This window comes from Nerophis ophidion, linkage group LG10 (genome assembly GCF_033978795.1).
Source record: "Nerophis ophidion isolate RoL-2023_Sa linkage group LG10, RoL_Noph_v1.0, whole genome shotgun sequence".
In the NCBI taxonomy this organism is placed as follows: Eukaryota; Metazoa; Chordata; class Actinopteri; order Syngnathiformes; family Syngnathidae; genus Nerophis; species Nerophis ophidion.
This window is the reverse complement of record NC_084620.1, coordinates 49,837,840-49,855,880: the sequence shown is the minus strand read 5'-3', so window position 1 is coordinate 49,855,880 and position 18,041 is coordinate 49,837,840. Positions and strand designations below refer to the sequence as shown.

Here is an 18,041-nt window from a genome sequence, read left to right as displayed (position 1 = left end):
GGGTGTAACGGTACACACAAATTTTGGTTCGGTACGTACCTCGGTTTAGAGGTCACGGTTTGGTTAATTTTCGGTACTGTAAGAAAACAAAATATAAATTTTTTGGTTATTTATTTACCAAATTTATAAACAATGGCATAACATACATATACACACAGGGTCTATTGCCAGGGTTTATGTGGTCAACATATATAAAATAAAAACTAAATAAGATAAGGCTCAGAACGGTTTCTCAACAAAACCTTTCTACATATAAAGTGTTTTTTTTTGATTGATTGATTGATTGATTGGGACTTTTATTAGTAGATTGCACAGTACATTACATATTCCGTACAATTGACCACTGAATGCTAACACCCCAATAAGTTTTTCAATTTGTTTAAGTCGGGGTCCATGTTAATCAACATTAAACTGCCTCAAGTTGTTGCTCAGATGAAATAAAATGACAAAACTTTTCTTCTACATATAAAAAGTGCAACATTAAACAGTTTCATTAAACTCGTTGTTCCTTTTGCGTAAACGTCGCACTGAGAGACAGGGCAGGGAAATGATCAGATGCGCCGAAACAATCTCTCTAGTTAGCATCATCTCACTAGCTGACTTTTCTCCTGCGTTCGCTCTCCAAGCCACAACATTTCTTTACTTTGCTGCTAATCATATTTGGATGATTTTAATCCCAACATTGTTGGTTCTGGAAACCTGTTGTAATTCTGGAGTATTTATTAGTAGCCAGCGAGAAGCTCTATTTTTGACTTGATTGACAGAGGTCTCAACAGCTGAAGTACAAAACCCAAAACCAGTGAAGTTGGCACGTTGTGTAAATGGTAAATAAAATAAAATACAATGATTTGCAAATCTTTTTAAACCTACCGTTATATTCAATTGAATAGACTGCATGTTCGACCTAGAAGACTTTATTTTTTGAAAATATTAGCTCATTTGGAATTTGAAACCTGCAACATGTTTCAAAAAGGCTGGTACAAGGGGCAAAAAAGACTGAGAAAGTTGAGGAATGCTCATCAAACACTTATTTGGAACATCACACAGGTGAACAGGCTAATTTGGAACAGGTGGGTGCCATGATTGAGTATAAAAGCAGCTTCCATGAAATGTTCACAAACAAGGACGGGGCGAGGGTCACCACTTTGTTTGAAAATTTGCTCACGCAATTGTTGACAGTTTAAAAACAACATTTCTCAACAAGCTAGCACCATCTAAGGTCTGTAATATCATCAAAAGGTTCAGAGAATCTGGAGAAATCACTGCACGTAAGCGGCAATGCCTGTGACCTTCGATCCCTCAGGCGGTACTGCATCAAAAAGTGAAATCAGTGTGTAAAGGATATCTCCACTTGGGCTCAGGAACACTTCAGAAAACCACTGTTAGTAACTGCAGTCCGTCACTACATCTGCAAGTGCAAGTTAAAACTTTACTATGTAAAGCGAAATCCATTTATTAACACCCAGAATTGCCGCCGGCTTCGCTGGGCCCGAGCTCATCTAAGATGGATTGATGTAAAGTGGAAAAGTGTTCTGTGGTCTGACAAATCCACATTTCAAATAGTTGTAGGAAACTTGTGGACGTCCTGTCCTCCGGACCAAAGAGGAAAAGAACCATCCGGACTGTTATAGGCGCAAAGTGTAAAAGGCAGCATCTGTGATGGTATGGGGGTGCATTAGTGCCCAAGGCATGGGTAACTTACACATCTGTGAAGGCCCCATTATTGCTGAAAGGTACATACAGGTTTTGGAGCAACATATGTTGCCATCCAAGCAATGTTCTCATAGTCATCATTGTGACTGGCGTCCCACTGGGTGTGAATTCTCCCTGCCCACTGGGTGTGAGTTTTCCTTACCCTTCTGTGGGTTCTTCCGAGGATGTCGTAGTCGTAGTGGTTTGTACAGTCCTTTGAGACATTTGTGATTTAGGGTTATATAAATAAACATTGATTGATTGATTGATGGACGCCCCTGCTTATTTCAGCAAGACAATGCCAAGCCACATTCTGCATGTGTTACAACAGCATGGCTCTGTAGTGAAAGAGGGCAGGTACTAGACTGGTCTGCCTGTAGAACAGACCTGTCTCCCATTGAAAATGTGTGGCAAATTTTGAAACATAAAATTTGACAACAGAGATCCCGGACTGTTGAACAACTTAAGCTGTACATTAAGCAAGAATGGGAAATAATTCCACTTCAAAAATGTGTCTTCTCAGTTTTCTAAGTGTTGTTAAAAGGAAAGGCCATTTAACACAGTGGTAAAAATGCCCCTGTGACAACTTTTTTTGCAATATGTTGCTGCCATTAAATTCTAAGTTAATTATTATTTGCAAAAAAAATGAAGTTTCTTAGTTGGAACATGAAATATCTTGTCTTTGCAGTCTATTCAATTGAATATACGTTGAAAAGGATTTGCAAATCATTGTATTCTCTTTTTATTTACCATTTACACGTGACTACTTCACTGCTTTTGGGTTTTGTACATTCCCACGGGGGGCATGGCTATAGGATAGTTTTCTGAGCTCTTTGCATGCATGTCACAGAATTTGACATTTTCAATGATTATAATGTTAGTGAAAACTAACAAACAAAAATTCTGTGGTACAATAAATTGGACATGCAATTGTCAAAAATCCAACCAAAAGAGGTTGGTAGATAAGAATAAATCTAAAAGTAAACTATACTGTAGTGTACAAATTCAAACAAGTGTAGTCTTGATTTTCAACATTTTCCTTTTTTTTGTGTCAGTTTTCCTCTTTTTTTTTTTTCCCCTCAAAGTGTGCCCACATGCCTGCACCGTAGGAGACTCTGCATATAGGTTCATTGTAGTATTTACCATCTTGGGATTTTGACTTGTGTGATCTATTTATTTTACTCTCATCACCTCAGATTTCCTACTGCAGCGATCCTCTGAGGAGCAGTTGCGGATAAAGATGAGATCTTATCCACCAGCGTAGCGAGAAGTTTCTCAGATTTCGGTGTTTGAATCCCGACCTGCCCGCAGGCAGTGTCGGCTCGCACTGACAGCTTCATATCTTCCTCTTGTCTCCGCGCCCACCGGAAGATTGACAGATCTGCCTTGAACTCGACAGAGTGGCTCCTTCACCACTTCTCATGGCGACGGCCAAATGCACAAATCGTTGCTTGATACTTTTGTTTGTCGGCTTTTAGCAAACAATAGCGATAAATTCCCGCGGCAGGAGGCTGTGGTCAAACCGTTACGCTGTCAGGGAGAAGGTCAGCGCCACATTGTTGTGAATCAGCCTGAAGAGATGGTGGGGGGGGAAAATGATCATTTTTATAAAATGCTGGCGTCAGCACTTGCTTTAATGTCCGACATGAGGCAGAAAAAGAAACGATTCCCCCTCCTTGACAACAATCACCGTGTAGAAGGTGCACGATTGTGAAAGGAGGGTGTCCCAACGCTCGGAGCGTGCCTTAGAATCGGCGTACAACGCTGCTCGCTGAGATGCAGATGTTTGCAGCTGTGCAAGGCTCGTGTGGTATTAATACCGGCGTCTCGTGCGCTGACCTTTCCATTCGTATGCGCCTGTCGTACATTATCAGTGGAATTCACGGGGGTGCATTCACAGCACCAAATTCTGTATTTTGTTCCATTTCACTGCTCGCTCTCTCAGGGATGTGAATTTTGTTCTGTGCTGTCAATTGTTCGCGTTGTAAGGTATTAATCAGTTGTCACTTGGAACCAATTCAGGGATTAATGACAGATCTTTGTCAGGCAGCAGGAGTGTTTAGCATGTTTGTATCCACATCCAGCAGGGGGCAGTGGACCCAAACATATCAGGGGGCATTAGAGGCAAATGCTGACTCAAAGCCAGGACTTGATGCACTTGAGTAATTGAGGTGACTTTAAACAACTTAAAATGATTTATGCTTGTCAATTTATTTTCATTGCACATAGTTCTTTTAAGGAGGGGAATATTTACGCCGGTGACAGTGATAAAAGCTCCAATACTACAATAAAACTACTATATATCCTTTATGTGCCAGTAACTAGAGATGTCCAATAATGGCTTTTTTGCCAATATATGATATTCCGATATTGTCCAACTCTTAATTACCGATACCGATATATACAGTCATGGAATTAACACATTATTATGCCTAATTTTGTTGTGATGCATTGAACAATGTAGCAAGGTTTTCCAAAATAAATCAACTCAAGTTATGGAAAAAAATGCCAGCATGGCACTGCCATAGTTATTATTGAAGTCACAAAGTGCATAATTTTTTTTTTTAACAGCAGCTTGGAATTTGCGAAAAGCTCTCCCTGAGAGAGCATGACGAGGTTAAGGTGGGCCGGGTTAGTAGGAGGTAGCGGGGCGTGTATATTGTAGCGTCCCGAAAGAGTTAGTGCTACAAGGGGTTCTGGGTATTTGTCCTGTTGTGTTACCGTGCGGATGTTCTTCCGAAATGTGTTTGTTATTCTTGCTTGGTGTTGGTTCACAGTGTGGCGCATATTTGTAACAGTGTTAAAGTTGTTTATACGGTCACCTTCAGTGTAACCTGTGTGGCTGTTGTATGCCTTGCATTCACCTGTGTGTGTGAAAAGCCGTAGATATTATTTGACTGGTCCGGCACGCAAAGGCAGTGCCTTTAAGGTGTATTGGCCCTCTGTACTTCTCCCTACGTCCGTGTACACAGCGGCGTTTTTAACAGTCATAACTTTTACTTTTTGAAACCGATACCGATAATTTCTGATATTACTTTTTAAAGCATTTATCGGGCGATAATATCGGCAGTCTAATATTATCGAACATCTCTACCAGTGAGCAAACATGCCTTGTGTTTTACTAGCTGTTGTGTTCTTATGATGTAATGTAGTAACATTTATAATAATATGTAATTTTTAATTTTCCTGAAGGAACTCTCCTGAAGGAATAAATAAAGTACTATCTATCTAATCTATTCTGATCTAATATTTACCTTTTTTTTTTTTTTTTCCATTTAAAGCAGGGTTGTCAAACTCATTTTACCTCAGGGGCCACATTGAGGAAAATGTATTGCCAGACTGGTAAAATCATGGCATGGTAACTTAAAAATAAAGACAATTTCAGATTGTTTTCTTTGTTTGAAAATAGACCAAACACATTCTGAAAATATAAACATGTTGTTTTTTTCCACTGACATATTGCGCTTAATAGTCTATCCTCATTAGTGGTCATTCATACTTTCTGAAGAAATTATGTTATGTTCATCAGTCAAATATGCCTCCCATTATTACATTGAACAGGTTCAAAGAACAACAAAAATTGGAACAGATCCCCCAAGGTGCATACACAATAATTTAGTAATATTAATAGTAAAAAAAAAAGATAAAGAATAACGTATTTCCTTGAATTGCCGCAGGGCATATAGTATGCGCCTGCCTTGAATTACTGCCGGGTCAAACTCGCTTCCCAAAATAATTGGCGCATGCTTAGTATTACCGCCTGGTCAAACTCGTGACGTCACGAGTGACACTTCCCCTGTCATCATTTTCAAAATGGAGGAGGCTGATTTCAATACCGGTAATTTGAAATCGCATAAAGGGAAGAAGATTAAGAGCTATTCAGTAGGATTTAAGGTCCAAGCTTACATCATACTCAAAATCATGCCTTTGGTAAGTGCCGGAGTGAGAAGAGATTTTAAAATAATTAGCGCATGCTTACTTTTACCGCATGCCTTTGGTAAGCGCATGAGTGAGAAGAGATTTTAAATTAATTAGCGCCCCGGCAGCAATTCAAGGAAATACGGTATATGTATCTATATATGTATATATCCACACATGCATATATCCATACATATGCATATATATATACACATATAACATTATTGCACTTTATAGCCCAGATGAGAGGCATGATTTATAATCTCGAATGAACTTTCACCAGCTCAGAGGCGATGCGGCAGCTCCCTATGTCAATATAGTAGCATAAGCTAGTTAGGTCTCTGTGATCAATGCGCCGCTAAAAATAGTTTGTCTGCGTCAGCACGTATAATACCAATATCGCTAATACCTGGTTAATATTCAGGTCACGAAATGTAAACGGAGTATTGTTGGCGCTTTTTTGGATGTTTTTAGAAGGCTTTAAGGGTGCAATAGTGTACTACCGTTAGCTGCCTTTTTAGCCCTATTTTACAAACTTTAATGCATTAAATTATCCACTTTAAGAAACTGTTCAAACTGCAAGAGTTTATAAAGTACAAAGAAGAAGGTTCATAAACATTTTGAACTTCCTGAAAATGAGAATCTTATTCTTCTCACCAAGTGAATTCCAATTTACTTTATTTTTAGAATTGTATTATTGTGTACAAACTGAGAAGGGGATGTGGATAAATGTGTTAGTTATTGCTGTGAATCAATCAATGTTAATTTATATAGCCCTAAATCACAAGTGTCTCAAAGGGCTGCACAAGCCACAACGACATCAGCGGCCACATAAGGGCAAGGAAAAACTCACAACCCAGTGGGACGTGGAGAGTGACTATAAGAAACCTTAGAGAGGCCCGCCAATGTGGGTAAAACCCCTTGCCCCTCTATGGGAGACCGGATGCAATGGACGTAGAGTAGATCTAACATAATATTGTGAAAGTCTAGTCCATAGTGGATCTAACATAATAGTGAGAGTCCAGTCCATAGTGGGGCCAACAGGAGATTATCCCGAGCAAAGACGGGTCACCAGCACAGAGATGTCCCCAACCGATGCACAGGCGAGCGGTCCACCCCGAGTCACGACTCTGGACAGCCAGCACTTCATCCGTGGCTACCGGGCTTCCCCCCGTCCACGAGAGAGAGGGGAGCAGAGGAGAAAATAAAATAAATGGCAGATCAACTGGTCTAAAAAGAGGGTATATTTAAAGGCTAGAGTATACAAATGAGTTTTAAGATTGGACTTGAAGGCTTCTACTGAGGTAGCGTCTCTAACTGTTACCGGAAGAGCATTCCAGAGTACTGGAGCCCTAATAGAAAACACTCTATACCCCGCAGACTTTTTTTGGGTTCTGGGAATCACTAATAAGCCATAGTTCTTTGAACGCATATTTCTTGCGGGGACATATGGTACAATGCAATCGGCAAGATAGGATGGAGCTAGACTGTGTAGTATTTTAAACGTAAGTAGTAAAACCTTAAAGTCACACCTTAAGTGCACAGGAAGCCAGTGCAGGTGAGCCAGTATAGGTATATATATATATAAATGGGGCGGCATGGCGTAGTGGGTAGAGCGGCCGTGCCAGGAACCTGAGGGTTGCAGGTTCGCTTCCCACCTATTGACATCCAAATCGCTGCCGTTGTGTCCTTAGGCAGGACCCTTCACCCTTGCCCCCGGTGCCGCTCACACTGGTGAATGAATGATGAATGAATGATTGGTGGTGGTCGGAGGGGCCGTAGGTGCAAACTGGCAGCCACGCTTCCGGCAGTCTACCCCAGAGCAGCTGTGGCTACTGATGTAGCTTACCACCACCAGGTGTGAATGAATGATGGGTTCCCACTTCTCTGTGAGCGCTTTGAGTATCTAATAATAGAAAAGCGCGATATAAATCTAATCCATTTTATATATATATAGGTGTATATGTATATAAAGGTATATACAGTATTGGCGTATTCAAGACTTAGCCTTGATCAAACTTTCTTGTTCCTGTCAAAAGTCCAGCAGCCGCATTTTGTACCAACTGTAATATTTTAATGCTAGACATAGGGAGACCCCAAAATAATATGTTTCAGTAATCGAGACGAGACGTAACGAATGCATGAATAATGATCTCAGCGTCGCTAGTGGACAAAATGGAACTAATTTTAGCGATATTACGGAGATGAAAGAAGGCCGTTTTAGTAACACTCTTGATGTGTGACGCAAAGGAGAGAGTTGGGTGGAAGATAATACCCAGATTCTTAACCGAGTCGCCTTGGTTGTCAAATGTTAAGGTGGTATTACTAAATAGATGTCGGTGTCCGACAATCAGCATTTCCGTTTTCTTGGCGTAGAGTTGCAAAAAGTTAGCGGACATCCATTGTTTAATTTCATTAAGACACGCCTCCAACGGACTACAATCTGGCGTGTTTGTCATATTTAGGGGCGTGTACAGTTGGCTGTCATCGACATATCATCCTGTCAGTATGATAAGAGTTAAACCAAGACAAGGGTAAGTCTTGAATTGGAAAAAGGCTCGGATTAAATAAGCTCTTCTTCTTCCGACTCCTTTTCAAACATTTTGAAAAGAGAAACAGGAAATTGTGATGGATCATGTTGTAACTTAACTAAGTTTGAAATTTAAAGCGTAAAAAAAGCCAAACGTGTGTTCTCGTCTCACATAAAGATTGTGATTGTGAGAAATGCCCCGCCCAGCCCATCTATAGTCATTATCTGCTTTTGGCCAGACAACGGTTGATGACGCTGCATTCAGGAGCCGGGGCCCTATCTCTCCCGCTCCCCTCGTTGGCTCTCCCCTTCCTCTCCCCTACTCGCGCCGTGTATTTATAGTCGAGCGTGTAACCCGGCAGCCAGCGGACGGGGGATTACCTCGGCCGTGATGATGAAGAAGCGGGGGGGCCTCGTGGTTGGCTGGCCCCGATGACTCACAACCGCGCAGGCAGGCCAGGGTTCACTATTCTCGCCACAGAGGTATTCTGTTTTTTTGTGAGCACTTGTGTTTGTGGAGAGAATGCTGGTGTGATGACGCGACTTTCTCGTCAGGTGAAAGGATGACTTCACCGCTCATGTCTCCCAGGATTCCGAGCAAGTGTTTGGAGGATGCAGTTCTTGCATGAAGTTTGCGCCTTTTTAGCCAGCTCACGTTTCCGCAAAAGGCTTCTCTTCAAATGGAAGTGGTGTAGCTTGAATGTACATTTGATTAAATAGCCCTTCTTCTCATGTTACCTTTCGTTCATCCACCAAACAAATGCAGCAGCTACTGCTGGAGCAAGGTTTTTGAATTGGATAGGCATGCCTGGAAATCTTTCAACTTTTGTTTCAATAATCAGGAGAAAATGCTTCTTTTTTTACAAATCAAACCGGGTGAATGTAATAATTTGTTCACAATGACGGCTGCAGGAGGTAAATATGGTATTTTTCACTCTACACTCACCTGTTTGGCAAGCCGCGGCTTTTTAGCGCCATCTAGTGGCTCCCTCGAGTTTTTTAAACACTGAAAAAAAGATTGGGAGCGGGGAAATATATATTTTTAGTATGGTTTCTGTAGGAGGACAATTATGACATAAACCTTCCTAATTTTATAGGAATGCCACTGTTTTATTAAACATTCTTCAATGGGAGTGTGGAGGGGGGGCGTGGTATGCGGACTTGCTGCGGAGCGGGGTGTGGAAGGACCGGCCTCAAAGCACAGCTGGCAGGTGATTGGATTACCCAGCTGGGATTGATCATCCAATCACCTGCCATGTTTATTAGCGGCAGCCGGGCCAAGACACGAGGGCGGGAGTTGGAGCGAGACAGCAAAGGAGAGACACACTAGAGAGCAAAGGAGAGACACGCCGGACTGAAAAGTCCTAACGATATATTGCTGAAAATCAAACCATACTGGTGCATAAGAATAAAGGACTTGATCCAACCTGAATACCGGGCTCTCGTGTCAGTGTGTGTGGTGGTCAGAAGAACCCACTAGAGGGCAACCTCTACAGGGAGTATTCGGCGAGCACTGTTTTGTCCTAATTTCGGCAGGCCTTGAACTCACCGTAGTTTGTTTGCATGTACAACTTTCTCCGGCGCTGCCACAGAAAGACGTGTTTTATGCCACTCCCTCTTTGTCTCATTTTGTCCACCAAACGTTTTACACTGTGTGTGAATGCACAAAGGTGAGTGTTGTTGTTATTGACTTGTGTGGCGTGCTAATCAGGCAGATTTGGTCAGTGCGTGACTGCAAGCTAATTGATGCTAACATGCTATTTAGGTATGTTAGCATTTCCTCGTAATGCCTCGTATGTGGGTATATTTGAGCTCATTTGATATCCTTTACTTATGTCCTCTGTGTATTTCATTCATATTTGCATGTCTCACGATACATTATCTGTATGTAACATTGGCTGCTTTTCTGATAGTTGTTACAGACCGCAGCAAACGTTACCCGGCTAGCAAAGATTTCTATGAATCTTGGACACACATCTATACCTTTGGCCATTCTGAACCAGTAATTTCCAGAAGTTATCTCACCCATAACTAATGTTTTCCTATGTTGTAAAAATGTGTAGAAATAAATATTACACTTCAACATTTCTGTCATCAAAGATTTGTGTCGGCATGCGACAGTCATTTTGATAGTAGGCTAAAAAAGCTAATATAGACACTTGAATCATGTGTTGTCTTCATTATAACACTTATGTGTAAGACTTTTAAAGTCATCTTGATAGGATAAGATAGCTAATATAGACACTTACATCATGCGTTGCCTTCATTATAACACTTATAAAGACATTTTGATAGTAGGCTAATATAGACACATCATATGTTGCCTTCATTATAACACTCATAAAATACTTCTATAGTCATTTTGATAGTAGGCTAATATAGCTAATAGTAATTTACATCATGTGTTGTCTTCATTATAACACTTATATAAGACTATAAAATAAATTTTGGTAGTAGGCTAATATAGCTAATAGACACGGGAATAAGCGGTAGAAATGGATGGATGGATGGACACGTGTTGTCTTCATTATAACACTTATACAAGACTTTTAAAGTAATTTTGATAGTTGGCTAATATAGACACTGGCATGTGTTGTCTTCATTATAACGCTTATACAAAACTTTTAAAGTCATTTTGATAGTAGGCCAATATAGACACTTACATCATGTGTTGCCTTCATTAAAGCACTTATATAAGACTTAAACATTGTTTGCATCTCAAGACAGATTTCGTTTTTGTATTTTTGGTCCAACATGGCTCTTTCTTAGCTAGAGTGGGTGGAAATTTTCGCCTCACTCCTGTGAGAATCCTGCTTAAGACCAAAGCATTATGGACTAGGATTGGTTCATTTATCCAAGTATAGCTGCAGTGTGCTCAAACAACCACTATATTGCATCTGCAAGCCGATAATACTGTATCATCCATCCATTTCTACCGCTCGTCCCTTGTACCATTGCTTTTTTTATTATGATTTGGCAGGTATTCACGTCAAGGAAACACTATTCTTCACTCATGCTTTAAGTGAAAAATGAGGCAAAAACTAATCCAGACCCGCTGTATATCAACTGTGAAATTACAATTACAGTAACCCAGGCCTGTTCAACATCTAGCCTGCCGAAGCTTTTCTTTGGCCTGCCGAACATCACACAAATAGAATTGACCAAACCATTCAAACAAGGGTTGCTAAAAGTACGCAGTACTCCCGTCACTCTGTAGGGTGCAACAGCGAGGCATATGTGTCAGAATGAAGTAACAGTGGGGTGAGTAGAGGGATAATAATAATTCAAACCAAAAATGGCACAATCAGCCTGGGGAAACAAAATCTTCAATTACAAAAATTTGACTTTTAGCAGCGACTGGACAAGGAAGTGTAAATGTTCTGCTCTGAGTCACATTCGGACCTTTTTAAATGAAACTTGGTCAAATTTAGCTGCACATGCTGGATTCGAGTAGCAAGGGCTGAATAATGAATTTGTTGACATGGCAGTGTAAAACCCGATTGTGTGGTTTTTCGGGTTGTGGGACCCGTTTTCATATTTTATTAAAAGAAAAATGATACAATTAATTAACATCAATTTCCACACTTCTATTAGCCCCGGGTCCAGTAATAGAAATGTACTGGACCCGGGGCTAATAGAAGTGTGGAAATTGATGTTCTGTGTAACACACACACACACAGCAGGCCTAGACAGGAGGAGGACAGAGTGTAGGTACACAGAACATCAGAGGGTCAAATGTACGAGAAAATGAGAGCAGACAAGTGTTGACAAAAAATGTTGCCACCTTGTGTGGGAACCGCAGGTGCAGAAGCACAAAAGAAGAATCCCTGTGGGATGCAGAAACTGGCAGAGAAATTTTCCGTGCAACGTTGATATTGTTGTTACTCAGCCAGCGTTTGTGGGTCTGATGGACCCCTTGCATTTTGTAGCTTTTTAATGCCTCACAAACACTTTTATGTTGAAATACTGAACAGATGTTTATTGGGATAAGGTAACCATCTGTTCAGATGTTTCTTGGGATAAGGTAAACATCTGGTCAGTATTTGAACATAAAAGTGTTTGATTGTGAGGCATTAAAAGCCACAAAATGCAAGGGGTCCATCAGACCCACAAACGCTGGCTGAGCAACACTAGGGATTACAACCTGCCGAGGCACTTTTTGAGGAAAAATCCACATTTCGATGTCTGGCCCCTGAACCCTTGTGCTCTTGAACCTGGCGTAGCGCTCAATTGTTCCGTCAATTCTGAGTCATTGAACGCACCGTAGCTCACTTGAACTGTCAAATTATCGTTTGAATATTTGTTCCTATTTGTTCTTTGGTGGTTTGCTGTCTCTCCTCTACCATCCTTAACTGAATTATTCCTTCCTCCTCCTTAAGTATGTGTTCTCGTAGTGTTGAGAAAGAAAAATAGGTTTTTGTGCCTTAATGCTGAGTGGGTATTTTAATAATTCATTCCCTCGCCACTTTCCCCCAAAAAACTCCTGAGCTGAGCGCTTTTTTTCAGATGTATGTTTCTAACATTTTGTCGACTTAATGTTCTTTTATGCAGCCCCAGAATATAACCTATTTATTTTGCCTCCTTCCTTCAGATACTTGGAGAAGTACGAGAGAGTCCACCACTTTGGCGAGGATGACGACGAGGCACAGCCTGGAAATCCCAAAACTTCTCTTCCAGTCGGCGCGATTCCCACGTCCTACAACTACCAGCAGCATGTTGTTTCAGGTAGGCCCTAAAGACAGGCTCTTAAGGTTTTTGCATCACGATTAGTGAGCTCGGTCGAGCTTAGTGTCCGTCTTGTTGCAACGTCTGCTGCATCAGATAGATTTAAACTTGCAACAACTGCTGGAAGTCTTAATCCTCGTTCTGATGTGATTAGAGTGTCGCGTCACTGCCTCTTTGCTCTGTAAAGTGTCTTTGGCCTCAAACATACACATCTAGGAAGGAATTTATTTTTTATTCTGTGAATGTCCAAGCATTCACACATATAAGATTCTACACCAAAATATCATATATTTATGATTGTTTTTATGTAAATGTTAATCCATTCACACACATGAGACTCCACACCAAAAATTATGTATTTATTATTATGTGAATGTTCAAACATTCACATATAAGATTCTACACCAAAAAAATCATTTATTTATTATAAATATTATTATTATGTGAATGTTCAAACATTCACACATAAGATTCTACACCAAAATATCATCCATTTATTATTATGTGAATGTTCAAACATTCACACATAAGATGTTACACCAAAAAAATTATCTATTTTTTATTATTATTATTATTATTGTGTAAATGTTAATCCATTCACACATACAGTATAAGATTATACACAAAAAAAACGTATTTATTATTATTTATTTTGTGAATGTTCAAACATTCACATATAAGATTTCACACCAAAATATCATTTATTTATTATTATTATTATGTTAATTAATTTTCCTGAAGGAACTCTCCTGATGGAATAAATAAAGTACTATCTAATCCAATCTAATGTTCAACCATTCACACATATAAGATTCTACACCAAAATATCATCCATTTATTATTATGTGAATGTTCAAACATTCACACATATGAGATTCTACTCCAAAATATCAATTTATTATTATGTGAATGTTCAAACAGTCACACATATAAGATTCTACACCAAAATATAATGTATTAATTTATTATGTGAATGTTCAACAATTCACACATATAAGATCCTACACCAAAAAAATCATCTATTTTTTTCTTTATTATGTGAACTTTCAATCATTCACACACAAGATTCTACACCAAAATAATTTTTTTTTATTATTATTATATGAATGTTCAACCATTCACACATATAAGATTCTACACCAAAACATCATCCATTTATTATTTTAATGTTCAACCATTCACACATACACACCCAAAAAATATCAATTTTTTTTAAATTTATTATGTGAACTTTCAACCATTCACACGTATAAGATTCTACACCAAAATATCATCCATTTATTATATGTGAATGTTCAACCAGTCTCATGTAAGATTCTACACAAAAAAAAAATCATCTTTTTTTTTTTACTTTTGTGAATGTTCAACCATTCACATATATAAGATTCTACACCAAAATATCATTCATTTATTATGTGAATGTTCAACCATTCACACATAAGATTCTTCACCCAAAAATAATCTATTGTTATTATTATGTAAATGTTCAACCATTCACACATAAGATTCTTCACCCAAAAATCATCTATTGTTATTATTATGTAAATGTTCAACCATTCACACATATAAGATTCTACACCAAAAAAAAAATATTATTGTTATTATTATTATTATTGTGTGAATGTCTAAGCATTCACACATAAGATTATACACCAAAAAGTCATATACCATATTTTACGGACCATAGGGCGCACCGGATTAAAAGGTGCACTGCCGATGAGTGGGTCCAGTCAGGTCTATTTAAGGCGCATTAAAGGGGTCATATTATTATGATTTTTTTCTAAATGTAAAACACTATCTTGTGGTCTACATAATATGTGACGGTGGTTCTTTGGTGAAAGTGTAGCATAGATGATGTTTTACAGATCATCTTCCAGTAGCATTCTGAGCGTCCCTTCAGGATACGCCGATTTGTGGGCGGTCTTATTTACGTGGCTCACCTTTGACCCCGTCTTCTCCCCGTCATCTTTGTTGTAGCGGTGTAGTGTGCAAGGACTGGAGTGGAAGAAGTGTCAAAAGATAGCGCTAACTGTTTCAATGACTTTCAGACTTTATTTCAATCAATAACGGAGCAGCATCGTCTCATCCGTAGCTCACTAGTGCAAAATCAATGCCGAAAATGTGTCACTTGAAAAAACGTCCGACCGGAACTCTCTAATACCTAAAGTTCCTTGAGTGAATAATGTTGACTCACTACACCCGTATGTTTTAGCATTTTAATGGCGAGTCTACTGACCAATATAAGTAAAAACTTTACACACATTTATTTTAGAAATGGCAACAGAGGAATATGAATGCCACATAAAAAGGTAGAGAAAAAGAAGAAGTTTATCAACTACGGTGTTGACACGGATTACAAAGGTGGACACGCGCACATTTTCAGGACTTATGCAGATCCCAAATAAAAATCAGCAGGTACCAGAAGGTAAAAAAAAGTTAGTTTTGCATAATATTGCGAAACAAAACGCCAGGTAATGTCTGTTAATAGGTGCCATTTTGCGGTCCTTATACAATCGCACCATAATAATAAGCTATCAAGTTGTGCAACTTCATAGCTTATCGAAGTCGTATTTAATACATTTTGACAGATTTTTGAGCGTTGTGTGTAATGTTCTATATTCTCAATGGAACATTTAAAGTTTTGATGTCGTTTACTGGCGTCATCTTGCAATTAACAAGTGTCTCTTATGTATGACTGCCATCTACTGGTCACAGTTGTTCCACCATGTACCAAATAAAATTGCTTCGAGGTGGGTAAGCACAACCTGATATATGCCATACCTTAGGCGCACCGGGTTATAAGGCGTGCTGTCGATTTTTGAGAAAATTAAAGGATTTTATGTATATATTATTTTTTTTATAGTGTGAATGTCCAAGCATTCACACATATAAGATTCTACACCAGAAAACTATCTATTTAATATTATATCGCCTCCTAAGTTTGGCGTGGTCCCAAGCCAAAAGTTTGAATTTGATCGTAACCGTTCAAGTATCAAAACGTTTGGCTCGACCGGGAATCGTGAGTTTGCCAGGTTCAAACATTATCTATTACACAAGAAAAGAGGAAGGAATCAGGCAGAGACAGAGGTAAATTTTGCTCATGAGGAGAAACTTATTGGGCTGCACACTCAGTTACAGTTTCACCCTACGCTCTAAGGTACAGTCCCACGTGCTCCTCTATTTATTCGGGAGTTCCCTAGTTAACGTCACCGAGGCTGCTTCTGAAGGGTGGGGTAATGCAAGCAGCTCCAGTACACACAATACGTGATTATTCAGAATGGAAATGCGCTGACACTCGTGATTTCGCCCTGTCTCTGTTTTGTCTGCGTTGAGGTACTCAAAGTACGTCCTAGGCTGTCAGCAGGTGGGGTCTGGAAACAAACTGCTGATGCGAGGCAACTCGCACTGGAAGATTACAAGTTGTGTGCCTTTGCACATATCGAAAAGTACAACTTCAGCACAATTGATAATGACCATAGCAACAGCCTTTAAGCACAAGAGTTGTGTGATAACTTATACATAATTATTCTAACAAAGTTCCCCAAAAAGATTTAAAAAATAAAATCCTACATTACCCAGAATTCCCAGTTTTCCAAAAATTCGCGGTTTTCCTTGAATTTCCGAGACTTTTCTCCCCATTGGAAAAATGAATGGGCAATATACAAACCTTTCCATTGTCCACATTTTTCATCCTATTTGACCATTTGGAACATCCAAACACTCCACTCACGCTGGACATTCAAGCATTTCAGCCGCGCTCACACATGTTGGCGTCTCACCCACAACTTGGTGGCGTCTCGCACACAGAGGACATTCACACGCAATTTTTACTGGAAATGTAGTTTATAATGTCAAACGCCAAGACCACTCGATGAAAGCTGGCTCACAGTGGCATGGTGGTTCACTGGTTCTAGTGTAAAAACACACTTGTTGTCCATTTTAGGAAGAACATCTCTCCGCATTTTGACCGCTATGGAGCTCAGGCAGCGGGATATTGAATGTTACTTATCACTTTTATTGCCCATCGCTGTTTACTTCACATTTCACCTCGCATTACTTGGCCGTTGTTGGAACCAAGCCCACCATGCACCGAAAAGAGGATTGTTTGGTAGTTGCTTAGAAGAATACCAATGATTGTTTGAAAGCAAGGGAAAAACATGTATCCTCAGGACATCTGAAAGACCACATATTCCTAAGTAAACTGTTATGCATCATTACTCTTTCACACTGCTTGCTCCCGCTGAGCAGCTGCGAGACCACTTGACAGACTTTACTGATGAAAGGACGTGGAAGGTTGGTTTTCTCTTTGGTTTCGATTAGTGCCTTCCATATTTTATTTGCAGGCACTCGTTTCTTTTCAGAGCATGCTGAGCTGACCTAAAAATATCACAGGGGTGTCAAAGTGCTCCTGAAAAACAGCAATGGATTTTGTTTTAGCAATCTAAAGCAAAGAACCCATTTTTATGCACACAGGTAAGCTATTTGTATCCCACCGGGGGCATACATTGCAATCATACTTGTGCTGTTAGCAAATCATTTTCCTTCTTTGTAAGCTGACCTGATTATTGGAACCTTATTATTTAGTTGATGGTGCACCATTGTGCAAAATCTTATTATGCCACCACTGATTGTATTGCATTAATGACCATTCTCACAAATTTTGATGCCCTAAAATGCACGCAAAAATTTGTTTTCGTGTGTGTGTGTGTGTGTACATTATATGTGTGTGTGTATGTGTATATATATATTTATATGTATGTATGTTTGTGTGTGTGTATATACGGGTGTGTGTGTATGTATGTGTGTATTTATTTATATATATATATATTTATATATCAATATATACATAATATATATGTGTATACATACATACATGTGTGTGTACATATATATACATACGTGTGTGTGTGTATACATACATAATGTGTATATATACATGTGTGTATGTGTATATATAGATATATATGTGTTTATATATATGTATGTGTATGGGTATATATATGTATTTGTACATGTGTATATATATGTGTATATATATGTATTTGTATATGTGTATATATATATATGTGTGTGTGTGTGTGTGTATTTGTTTTCAACAACTGAAACCAAAAATGATATGGTGCATTACATGGGATGTGTGTCTAAAAGAGGCTGGTAGATGAGAATACATCTCAAA

At 39.2% G+C, this 18,041-nt stretch overlaps 1 protein-coding gene across 3 annotated transcripts in view; it reads left to right on the top strand.

The window, feature by feature from the left end:
• Window positions 1-18,041, top strand: part of arid2 (AT-rich interactive domain 2) — an 89,743-nt gene that overhangs the window by 27,416 nt on the left and 44,286 nt on the right. For all 3 annotated transcript variants that reach the window (XM_061914022.1, XM_061914020.1, XM_061914021.1), the window contains exon 4: window positions 12,732-12,865. In XM_061914022.1, the coding sequence (XP_061770006.1) occupies window positions 12,732-12,865 (134 nt within the window). The remainder of the gene's footprint in view (window positions 1-12,731; window positions 12,866-18,041) is intronic.